The following is a 12,380-nucleotide window of genomic DNA, read 5'->3' as shown; positions in this document are numbered from 1 at the left end:
TTAGTCTCTGTAATAGTTCTTTAATCTATATGATGGAGATGATAATATGTATGTTCTAAGGTTATTATAAAAGTTAACTCTGACCACAATTTAATACCTCACCAACCAGGATAGGGATTTTTACCTTTTTTTGTGCATTGTCAGTCATCCAGGAATTTTTCTAACAAATTACAGGTCCTCCATAAATATATATTGAATATGTTAATCACAAATACACATGGTGTGATCAATTGGTTGCTTAATTATCATTAACTAGGTAGTATGTTATGCATATATTTATAAAACACACACTTAGATTTTTAACACAATGCCAAGTGCATAGTAAACACTTAATAAGTGTAAGCAAAAAAAAAAAAAAAAGTGTAAGCCAAAAGAAAGGGGGGAAAACAGCCCACAAGAGTAAATTAAGGTAAAATTATGGATTCATGAAAGGAGATAGAGGCCTGAGTGACCTGAAATTTATAATTAGAATGGAAGAATAATAGTAATTACTGAATCCCGTCATATGTAATGAAAGAATTGGACTCTAAATTTATGACTCTCTGAATCACATGATACTTTTCTTTTCTCCCAGTTGTTTAAAGGGATATGTCAACAATAGCCTATCCTTCTTTGACCTGAGCGAGCTTGGTATGGGAAAATCTGGTTATTGCAGGTACTTACTTATAAATTATTGCTTTCATAACCCATCTCCTCCCTCTATATGCCTATGAGCCCATTTCAACTGTCATTTTGAAGTTTGGGCAAATTAAAAACATTTGGGGCCTTTGCACTTTGGTCTCTATTCCTCAAATTCTTTGTCTTCTGGATTTTAGGTACCGAGACTACAGAGGTCCCCCTTGGAGTTCCAAACCCTATGAGTTCACCTTACAGTACTGGCATATCCTTGCCGCTCGACTGGCCTTCATTATCGTGTTCGAGGTGAGTCACAGGCTGATAAAATCACTACTGGTAAACGCTTTCCCTACTGATACAATAGTTGACTCTTCAGTACATCAGTTCCTCGTTGACTTCCAAAAAAAGGACTTGTGTCTCTCACAGTAAAAGGTTTAAATACAGTGAAACTACTCTAAGACATGCAAAGAAGTAAGAGCTAAATGATGTAAGAAGGTAGGTCAGTGGGTATTTATACCAGAAAACTGGGATAAAAGAAGCTGTTAACGGTTGAACTGAAAACATTGAGCCTGTGAGTACCCATATTTTAAAAAAGGAAGGGTGGTTTTCAGCATCTGATGAGAGAATCTATACTTATTCATGAGGGTAGAGAAACTTTTCTAATCAACTTAATTACAGTTGACCACACGTGTACTTGTATAAGGGACATTGCTTGAAAAATCTTTCCTAAGCTCGATACAGTGAAGCCTTTAGTCCTGGAATATATTGAGTATGCTCTAAGGTGCCACCAAGTTCTATGGAAAAACTTGGAACACATTTGTTTTTTAGGGAGAGGGAAAAAGAAGTAGCCATACATAAAACTTCTGGAAAAAAAAGTCTTTTTAAGGCAGACCTGCCTCTCCACTGATCTCCAGAAAATACCTCAAATTTTGTAGTGAAACATCCATCATCCATAAAATGAAATGCCTACATCTAAGGTTTAATCCAGGAAGAAATTCTATTACATAATGACTCTATGAGCCTACAAAAATGTCTACTGATGAAGCGTGACTTTTTACTTTATTAACAGGTAGCATAAGAGATTAAGGCATATTTCCAATCCACTGATTCTGAAAAGTCTTTTTATTGTGTTTTAAATGTGCACTTTTTTTCTTCTTCATCTTCTTTTGGGAACTCAAGCAACAGACTTTGTCAAATGCCTCGATTCACAGCAACCTGTCATCATGGATACATGCGATTCCCTCCTTATCTTTTCTTCTCCATTCCCCATTGCTAATTCCATTACCCACCCACTCTAAAAACACCCACTTTCTTTTCTTTAGAAACTTTTTCACATGTTTATATTTGAATATACATGTATTATATAGCGTATAACTGTATTATATATTTATAACTATATCATATATATAACTATATTATATATGTAATATAGTATTAAATGTTCTATTTTCAAAATTGCCTTGATAGTATTATGTAATAACCCATTTTAATCTCTAACTTTACTTTTTTTAGATCTAGAGAGAGATCCATCCATGAAGTCTATCCATATCATTTATTCTGTCTACTTATATTTGATAGTTCATTGAATTTAAATGCCAAGTCCCCTAAGGATGGATACTTAGGCCTACAATAATTCTACCTCTATAAATCTCTGATTAGGAATGTTGGACCCGTTACCTTCTAAACATATTTAAAAGTTTTTCAAGAGTATTATACTCAGGTGTGAAATTATTTATATGCATACTCGATTTCACATAATACTGACAGGTTGCTCTCCAAAATTCCCTTCGATTTTCACCAGATTTTCATATTGTCTGAATTTCTAATTTTTTGCAATTGGATAAGAGTAAGGTAATATTGTACTTTAAATTTTTTGGTTTAATCTACTTACTTATGAAATTGACTATCACTTTTATTACTAGAAAGCCATTTTGGTTTCCTTTTTGTGACTCTATAACTTTAATCTATTTTCGGCTGAGTTTCCATTTATTTGTTACCAAATTTCAAGATTTTCTTATGTGTTCTACTTATTAGTATTTACCAGTTATAAATGCACCAAATAGCTTTTTCTCATCCATAACCTATTAATTTACAAATATTGTCTAATTTTGATGTCATCAAGCCCAATCGTTACTTTCCTACAAAGGTTTTGGCTTTTTTGTCTAGCTTCTCTAGGAAATTTTCCTATCTCAAGGTCAAAAAAGATATTCATTTTGTACTAATAATTTTATAGTCTTAACCTATCGCACGTCTTAAAGATATCAGGACTTTTTGTAGAGGGAAAAGGCTATTTTTCTTATTCTCTACATGGTGACATAATTTTTGTACAGCTCTTTACTAGTATGTTATTTATTTACTGATTTGTAAATCCACCTCTGTAATATTCCAAGTTCCTCTAGAAAGCATGTGCCTGGCCTCAGTGTTCTGATTTCATTACTCTATTTGCCTGTTCCTGTTCACTGCCACACTATTTAAACGCCATGGCTTTGGAATATATATCCTCGTATCTGGTAAAGCTAGCCACTTCCCTCACCTGCCAAGCTTGCTCTTAGTTCTAAAAATTGCCTTGGCCATTTGGAGTTATTTATCACTCATATAGATTTCAGAGGCCATTTTTCACACTCCCCCAAATATCATGCAAGGATTATGGTCAGAATCATATTTACAGAAAGCACATGCTGACTTATTTACATAATCCGTGCTGATTCATTAATAAACATGGCATTTATTCAAATCGTTCTTCTACCCCCTTAATAGAGTTAAAATATTGTCTTGCTTGTTCATTCTTTCTTATTTCCAAAAACTTTGTAGTTATTTTTATTGCTGTTAAAAGTACTATCTTAGCCTCCACCAGGATTTGATTGGTATTTGCTGGAATTCTAATGGTCTTTCTTAGATGCGTGTAGCTCCTTGTTTCAGTCTTTCATTGGCTCCAGTCTTCTGTCTGTGAAGCCTATTAGATTGTCTTTTCAAAGGATAATACAAGTTGCCAACAGCGACAGCTTTGTCTCTGTACTTGGGAGACTTATGCATCATTTCTCCTGCTTGCCTTGCTGTGTTGTTGGAAATTTCAGCATGGTACCGAATAGCAGTGGTGTGAGCAATTGTGTCTTGTTTCTAACCTCATTATAAATCCTCCCCATTTCTTTCTTTAAGTATGATACTTGCTCTAGGTTTGTGGTTTAAGATAAATTCTGCCCATTTAAGAAAATTGTCATCTGTAACTAGTTATAAGCTTCCCTTGATAAAGGATAATCTTTAGCTTAAAAAAAAAATGGTTCTTAAAAAATAGTGCATCATCTTTGCATATCAGTCTCTCCATGTGAATCAGTTTAAAGGGTCATTTATTATCATTGTATAGGACTCAATGTGTATTCTTCACTCAAATTACAACACGTTTTTGATTTTTATTTCTATACTTTTGAGACACATTGCTGGATAGTTCTGCGAATACTAAATATTTGATCAGGAAAGAATCTCCTGGTCTACTTTTCTCTGGGAAATAGGACCTGCTTTACCATGATCTACCGTGGAGGGCGGTTTCCTGAGACACTGATCGTAAACCACATGAAAAGTACCTTGAGTTCTTCCTTTCTGCGTAGAGAGACAATTGTCACAAAGTCCTATAGGTAAATGGGTTTTTTCCCCACACATCATCTGACTCTCTCAGTATTTTCTTTTCTTTTCTGAGTGATTGAAAGGTCTACTCTCCTCCACAGGAAAAGAGAAAGAACGCATTTATTATCACAGGAGCTGATATTTTAGTGGTGCTAATACTGCACCAAGCCCTTCATGTACAGTTGCTCATTAAGCCTCAGCACCACCTTTAAGAAATACTATTATTGGGATCCCTGGGTGGCGCAGCAGTTTGGCGCCTGCCTTTGGCCCAGGGCACGATCCTGGAGAACCGGGATCAAATCCCACGTCGGGCTCCCAGTGCAGGGAGCCTGCTTCTCCCTCTGCCTGTGTCTCTGCCTCTCTCTCTCTCTCTCTCTCTGTGTGTGACTATCATAAATAAATAAAAATTAAAAAGAAAGAGATACTATTATTGTCATCATTTTAGGGATGAGACACAGACAGCGTAGGTGATTTGCGTAAGGGTGACAGCTAGCAGGTGTCAGGGAACGGTTCAGGCACAGATGGTCTCATTCAGCCTCTGAACTTTCAACCATGAACTTATTACCTTTTTGGGTTTTGATCCTGTCTTTTTTTTTATATATATACAATACCTTTGTCAGTCTGCTTTTAAAAATTAATACATTTTTATCAGAAAATAATTCTGCAGTAGAGACAAAATATTTTACAACATCTGAACTTGCTAGAATAGAAATTCCATAAAATGCATATGCTGGAGGTTGAGTCCAATGCCAGTGTCACAGACAGACAGTATTCCATGTGCCTCCTGCCCTGCAACTGTGATCTATCAGACGTGAGTTTTCTCTGGATGTGATCTCTCATCTGTGTATAACCATGCGTGTCACAACAGGATTGTGTAATATATGAGGATTGTATAGATGTGACCTTCAGGTTCATTCAGTGTTTATAAAGTGATATCAACAGGTGGCACCCAAAAGAGGAAATTCTGGTTTCTCCTAATACTGATGTGACGGAAAGCAACAGTGTAGTAGTCTCAATATAATTTCTGGAAAAAAAAATATTCTGGATTCATATTCCATCGTAGTAGTTCCCAGAAGCAGCTACTTAAAAATCTGGATCTCTATTTGACAGAAGACAGCTCTCCTTTTAATAGTATCCCAATCTTCATTGTCGTACATGGAAATAAATTGGTTCTGCATTACAAAAAAAAAAAAAAAAGTTCATCCTGAGTTCTGCTGCTTGATTGAAAGGCAAATGCAGCATTGTTTATGACCTGTTTTATAATTGGCCTTCCAGAATCTTTGAAAACTGTACTTTTCCCTCTTAAATTTGCAGCACCTTGTTTTTGGGATCAAGTCATTCATCGCCTACCTGATTCCAGATGTACCAAAGAACCTGTATGACCGAATACGACGGGAGAAGTACTTAGTCCAGGAGATGATGTATGAGGCTGAACTAGAACACTTGCAACAACAACGGAGAAAAAGTGGTCACCCCGTGCACCATGAATGGCCTTAGCTGATGCCTGTTGCCCAGAGGGGAGTATTCATTAGCGGGAATGACAGCAACTCTAAGTGCTGGGTGGGATCCAGAAGGAAGGCGTACCTTGCAAACCATGTGTGTGATATGTTAACTTGGAAATGCGTCGCAGCCATCTCTGGGATTTGGAATATCCAGGCTTCTAGGGAAGAAAAAGCTGACTCATGACCTTAAAAAATGGTTCGATTGACAGTGCAGGAAGCCAGGATCTAATTCTCAGACCCAGCCTCAGGGAGTTGTGTGTTTGGAGACCTCCACCTCCCGTCATGCAGTGGAACGGGAAGGGTGACAGTGAGGTTTCTAGCGACAGATTTCCGTGTAAACATTCCGAAGGCAGGTGTGCGTAGGGGATCACGTGGGCCTCGGTCACATACTCTGGAACCGTAGGCTGAGCTGAGATACTCACAGGAAACCACTTAAATCAGTGCTTGCCTTTGCTGCCAGAAACCCGTGTCCCTTCAGCTTCTAGGTTTGGGGAAATCCCCTTGCTCCCTGCTGAGATGACAGATGTGTGTCCCCAAGGAGTTTATGCTGCTTTACATTGACTGTGCAGTTGAAGAGCTGCACCCCACCCTTCGTAGTCAAACCAAAACCTGAGATTCTAAAAAAAATACCAATCCTTGACATACATCCTATTGCATTGGCTACGTTCAAATGCGTTGTATCACTGGCAGGACTAGTTGTGCTGCCTTTAAAAAAAAAAAAAAACTAAATTCCAAGAGAGCCACATACTTTTAAAATATGGGTGTTTATTCCCATATCATTTAGAACACCACTCACCAGGCTTTACGGTGGAAGGCTGTTTGAGAATATCTTTGATTTCTTCCTTTCTGGTTTATCATCACGACTCTCACAGAATCGCAGAGTAACTTGAAATGCTGTAAATATGTTGGTCTCCCTCGTACCTTTGCACGTTGGCGATACATAATGCAAGTTACATTTTGTGCAGCCCTGAGACCAGTTATGTAGTATGCCGTTGTGACTTTATTCAGGAAAGCAGAAGCCAAATGCTTTGCAGCACTTTACGCTTTTCTAACAATGTGCACTCTTGTTCATGAGCTAATGAAAACAATGCATGAATATAAATTTATGTTATTTGTAAAAAAAAAAAAAACACTTTTTTTTTTTTTGGTTTATTTTCTTTTCATCCATGAAGGGGAGTTTTCTGTTATAGTTTCTTTGGTAGACTGATTTGGTTGGTTTTTTAAAAACTCTCTAAAACCAAGATCAAGTCAATCGTGAGAGACGTCATCTTGCTTTGTTGTGGAGTTGCTATTTCAGCGTCAGCTCCGTGTTATTGTTCACAGACAGATGAAGTGGAAAGGATGCAGCCTCCCAGGAAAGAAAGTCCGGTGGAGGCATAAGCAATGGGAGCAGGAGGGGAAGCAAGAGGAGAGTTGGAGGAAGGGAATGTGGGAGGCATCAAGGCCCCGTTCCTTGGCAAAACAGTCCAAGTTAATCTCAGTTTTCCTCCCCTGGGAATGGGGTGGAGAAGCACATACATGCACACATTCACGTATGTACGTGCATATATGATTCATCATCTTTGACCAGTTGGGTTTTTGTTCAATTAAAAAAGCACAGTTATTTCCAAAATGCTTAAGGACCAGAGTAAAGATGGTGGAAATAAAGCCATTTTGTATACCTGCTAGTGGGTCCCCAGGAAGGAAATTATAAAGTCCCTCTAACTGGGAGACTGCTTTTTATCATCCTAATGCTGAAAATATGTTTTTTTTTTTTTTTTACTTTTTCTTCTTTTACTCCAGGGGAAAGCTGTGATAGGTTATGGTTGTTCCTTGGTTTGCTGATGACAAAAACATTCACCTCCCTCCTTGGCCTCTGGTTCTGACCGAGCAGGGGGTAGGGCCCCAGACTCCCCCCACCCCTAAGCCTTTGTCACGTGGGACTCGGCCATCAGATGCCTCCGAGGCTCTGTGGGGCCACCTGCGTGTTTGTAGCAGCTCGTGCCACTAACTACATGGGGGAGTTTTGAACTCTTCCATTTTTGTAGCATCTGCAGCATTTCCTCTTCCTCGTTAGCTAAATGTATACCATGCCTGAGAATAATTGCTCCGGTTGCCTGTCGAGGCCATAAAGGGGCCTGACGCTCATGCCTTCCTCAAATTAGGGACACAAGGCAAAGACGTTTGCCTTACAGTAGAGCAAAGAAGGAAGATAGCCACGACCCTGAGAACTCTTTCTATTCTTTCCGAGTTATTTTGGTATCACCACCATCCGGGTTTAAAATCCTACTGATGGCCTAGAGAAAAAAGCATGAAAAAGGGAACGATATTTTTCATTAAAAAAAAAAATTCTAGTACATTGATTTAGACATTGCCTTCCCTGGTAATTTCTGAGACCAATTGGAAAATAGGGAAACAATGAAAAAGTTATCTGGAAATTTCCTTTTGGGACACAAGGCAGTAGAACCCAGCAACGCCTTCGTCTTGTCGACGCAGAGTATTGGCGGGCCCCTCGCGGCCCGGGAGTCTTGGATCACTCTTGCTTTCGTTGAGAGACATGTTTTATATCATGGTTTTCATATGAATACAAATGATTTCTCAGAAGATTTATATAGCACACACTCTTCTCAGGAATTCTGAATTCCACGAATGCTGCTTACCTATTTTCATATCCCAGATCATTGTCTTTTCTAGCAGATGACGAATGCAGCTGTGCATGCAGGCCGCCTCGGCGAGGTGTTCGGGCCGCAGCTCTTCCGGCCCACGTGGAGCATCGAGGCCGTGGCCGAGCTCCTCTCCCGCCCTCTGAGCCCGGGCACGCACTTTTCACACTTTTCGCACTTTCCGATGAAATGCCGCTGAGTGACTGCATGATGAGACGCACCTTCCGAATGATGCACTTTCTTTTGAAATGACTCTTAGCACAACCTGTTGTAGAACGGAATGAAAAGGAACCTTTTCCACGCAATAAATTATGTGATATGATATTTTTCCCTATAATTTGCATGTTACATTTGATCCCGCTTGTTTCTTAACTGTCAGTCGGAGCGCCTCTGGGGAGGGGGGATTGCTCACTCTTCGAGCTCCAAAGGCCGTGGTTTCCCAGTCTTGCGAGCCCTTGTCACACTCCAAGAAAGTTCTGGCTGTGTGTCTTCTGACAAGCTCGTGGTCATCATCACGGCATGTGCACATGAAACGTGCAGATGGAGACTCCTACTGATTCTAACAAAGCTTTGTTCTAGAAACAGATGGGGGAGGGAGCTTGATGAGCTCTTAAGAAGGCAGTAAGGCTTCGATCCTACAGAAGCGTTTTCTTTCTTTCACACTTGGGCTGGCTCCACCAAGCACCATCAACATGGTCTGAGGATAAAAATTTTAGCACCAATAAAGTTCAGGCCAAGGAAGGGGGACGGGTAGGAGCACTCTAGCCAACTGCCAACAAGAGGCTACCAAATTGCCTATTTTCTTTTCTCAATTTGGTCAAAATTGAAAATCCGAAGATCCAGGTTGGTTAACTGATGTGGCCAAATTGATTAGTCTGTCAATTGGAGGCAGGTAGATGGAGGCCCAGGGGGTGGTGTGCGTGTATGTGTGTGTGTGTGTGTGTGTATGTGTGTGTGTGTGTCTACACTGACTATGCGATACCCCAACGCAGGCCTACTATGGTTATAAAGTGTTTCCACTCCATTTTCCCCCAAATCACAATATTATAACAGGCTCTAGGAATAGTTGTAGGTTCCATCCAGGGGGCAGGTTAGCATCTTAATCTTTCTGGCATTCTCAGTAACTCAGGAGCGAGAACCTTTTAGGAATGGCCTGAAAAACCAAGCTTCTGAGAGAAAGCGGTGAGTTTTCCTCCAGGAGTTTCTATTCAAATTGAAACGTGCCAACAGTACGCAGTCCAACTGGAAGATCGATTTGGCTTCAGCTGGAATCATCGATCAGACGAGGTTCCTGCTGCGCAGGATTTATGCGTTTGTAATGGTGATAAGTTACCTTCCATTGAACATGCCCTTTGGGTTCATCTGAAAAACCACACTCACAACCACATTCGATGTTTTTTTTTTTTCTTTCCTAGAAAACACAACTATTATAGCCACTGTGTTCCAGCCACATCCATATTAAAGCATCTTTTCCAGGGAAGTAAAACGAAAGCAGACGGGTTGATAGACAAGAGCCTCATATTTAGGATCAACTCCAATTTTTCGTATAATCAGATTCTACTCTCTGGGAGAAGAAGCCTGTCCAATAAACCTCACCTTTCTCTATGATGGTACCAGCGTGTGCTCTGGGACCGTCCTGACCCCACGTGCAAGCTTGAGGACAACACCTAAGAGTAAGCTGTGAGGATGTTGCGTTGCTTCTTTGTCTAAGATGGAAACGGGGTCCTATTTCCAGTCATACCCCTATATTGACTTCTTCAGAACATTTATTTCCATCTTAATTCTCTCTGTGTTTGGGGAAAACAAAGTTTTCCGAGTTATTTGGTATCTGCTGTTTCGCAAAAGGCAAAAGTTTCCTAAATTATTAGTTGAAAAGCAAAGTTTAATGAGATCTATTTAGATAGTCCCCATGAAATATAATTGTCGCATGGATGGCTACCCCCATGTGGTTTTCCAAACTGCCTCAAACCCTTTATAATTATTTTGTCAGTGTCCGTGCCACTCAACACTACCAGGTGAACACAGTAGATTAAGTTTATTATTTTTTTGAGTGATTATTTTTTTTTTACGTAATCTCTACACCCAACATGAGGCTCAAGCTCACAACCTCGAGATCAAGAGCCATACGCTCTACCAACTGAGCCAACCAAGGACCCCCACGTTAAGCTAAATTTTCTATCTTTCTAACAAGTACTATGGACAGGCTTTTCCCACTTTTTGTTATGAGAAGAGGGAAATCGTGCAGCAGAAAAATCTGATGGCAAAGATAATTGTGGAAGCAATGTTTGGGGGATGGTGGAAGGGACTAAGGGACTTTCCTACCTGAGCAAAGACGTCAGTTTTGCACATCCTATTTCAGCCTCTGCTGTGCACACGCCCAGCCTTCTTTCTGACGGAAAAACAACTGCAATTTCCTTCATCCTTTAACATTCAGAGAAATGAAGTTTTCTCCCCTTGTTTTTTTTTCTTATCTATTTTAAGATTACTAAGTTAAATATGGTAAGCTTAGTTTTCAATGACAACTAGTCTCAATTTTCAATACTCAAGATGAAAATGCCCTTTAAATATATGCAATTGTATCTTCCTAGGATGTGTAGCTATCGGCTTCTAGTCTTGTATTTTTGAACTAGGAAAAAGCTAGAGAGTCCTGTGATTGAAGAGGAAATTTCAGGAAGAGACAGAGATTTCCCCAACGTTTCTTGTTCTCCATAGGAGAACTTATGTTGCAACCACATAGTTAGCCAAGTGAACTTAAATATTAATTTTTTTCTTTGTACTGTCTGCAATTCCTCTGCGAATCAAATTACATACAGTGGATGGTTCACCATTGAAGATCCCTTCCAAACTCTCATGGGACGTTTTAAAGCCAATTTTAGGAAGATCTGCTCTACCGAAATAGATTGAATAAATTTCTAAGGTCAGCATTCTTGAAAATAGTAGACAGTAAAGGCACATAAACCTTTGTGATGTCGATTCCAAATCGGTCAATCACATTGCCTCTATGAAGAAGTCTGCTGACCATCCTGTGCTGTTACAAATAAACCATCTGTGGACCGACCGCTCACTTGTTTTCTTATGTGGTAGTGACATTAAGGCATTGAATCAATTTACTACATGAAATTATTTTTAGCTTTTTAAATATGTCAGAACAGATCCTGCAGTGGGGAACTGGATGTTCAGAACACCTGTGTACACAGTTGCTTTAACATTTTTTAAAAACAGATGAATGGTGGTTTCTGGAAATTCCCGAGGACAAATAGGCCGAGGTACATAAAAGACATCACCATAATATATTACTTTTCTTGATTTATAGTAGCCAATTAAGTCATAAAATCCTCTTCATGATTACTTCTGAGTGGGTGTGGGTGTGGGTGTGCCCTAAGCCCTGAAACAGCCCAAATATAGGCATTATCCAAAATATGTAGAAGAAGTCACGCCATATTACCATATGTCAAACCATATTTTGACATGCATTTACTTGGTGACTTGGTAATAAGCCTGACTTAGATTATTAGCCTTATATAAACGCTTTCAGGGTGGAGGATTATTTCGCATCCTGCTCCCAACCTGCAGAAAATAATCACGTTGGGTATTTAAGTCCACTTCCATCTGAACTTACTTTTAAGAGAAATTATTTTAGTTATACATTTTAATTACATATCTATGCTTATTCTACAGGCATTTTTCTTCAAATTGAGTAGTTGCATAAATACAGCATTAAATTTAGAAGTATTTCATGGCTCTATGAAAAAAACACGAAATTTGGAAATAGAAAAAAATCGTCTTAAATTTCACACTAATACACAGAAATATCATCAACTAACATTTCCTTGACAGAGTAGGGTTATTTTTCTAATTCATCATGAGCGTGCCACTAATACCCTCACACCCCAAGTAAGGGCCATGTTGTGACTAAATAGCCGAATATTTATATGTTTAACTCTGTCTCCTGAGGAGCTGATATTTCAAATACCAGACGTGCAGTAAAAGCGGGTTTATGTGT

At 39.2% G+C, this 12,380-nt stretch overlaps 1 protein-coding gene across 6 annotated transcripts in view; it reads left to right on the top strand.

Moving 5' to 3' along the window:
- ANO3 (anoctamin 3) overlaps nt 1-8,699 on the top strand; it is a 395,575-nt gene extending 386,876 nt beyond the window's left edge. For all 6 annotated transcript variants that reach the window (XM_041730536.1, XM_041730537.1, XM_041730538.1 and 3 more), the window contains 3 exons: nt 575-655; nt 816-921; nt 5,548-8,699. In XM_041730536.1, the coding sequence (XP_041586470.1) occupies nt 575-655; nt 816-921; nt 5,548-5,730 (370 nt within the window). In that variant the 3' untranslated portion in view covers nt 5,731-8,699. The remainder of the gene's footprint in view (nt 1-574; nt 656-815; nt 922-5,547) is intronic.
- The last annotated feature ends 3,681 nt before the right edge of the window (nt 8,700-12,380 follow it).

Source organism: Vulpes lagopus, chromosome 15 (assembly GCF_018345385.1).
Source record: "Vulpes lagopus strain Blue_001 chromosome 15, ASM1834538v1, whole genome shotgun sequence".
In the NCBI taxonomy this organism is placed as follows: Eukaryota; Metazoa; Chordata; class Mammalia; order Carnivora; family Canidae; genus Vulpes; species Vulpes lagopus.
This window is presented reverse-complemented; position numbering and strand designations above follow the sequence as displayed.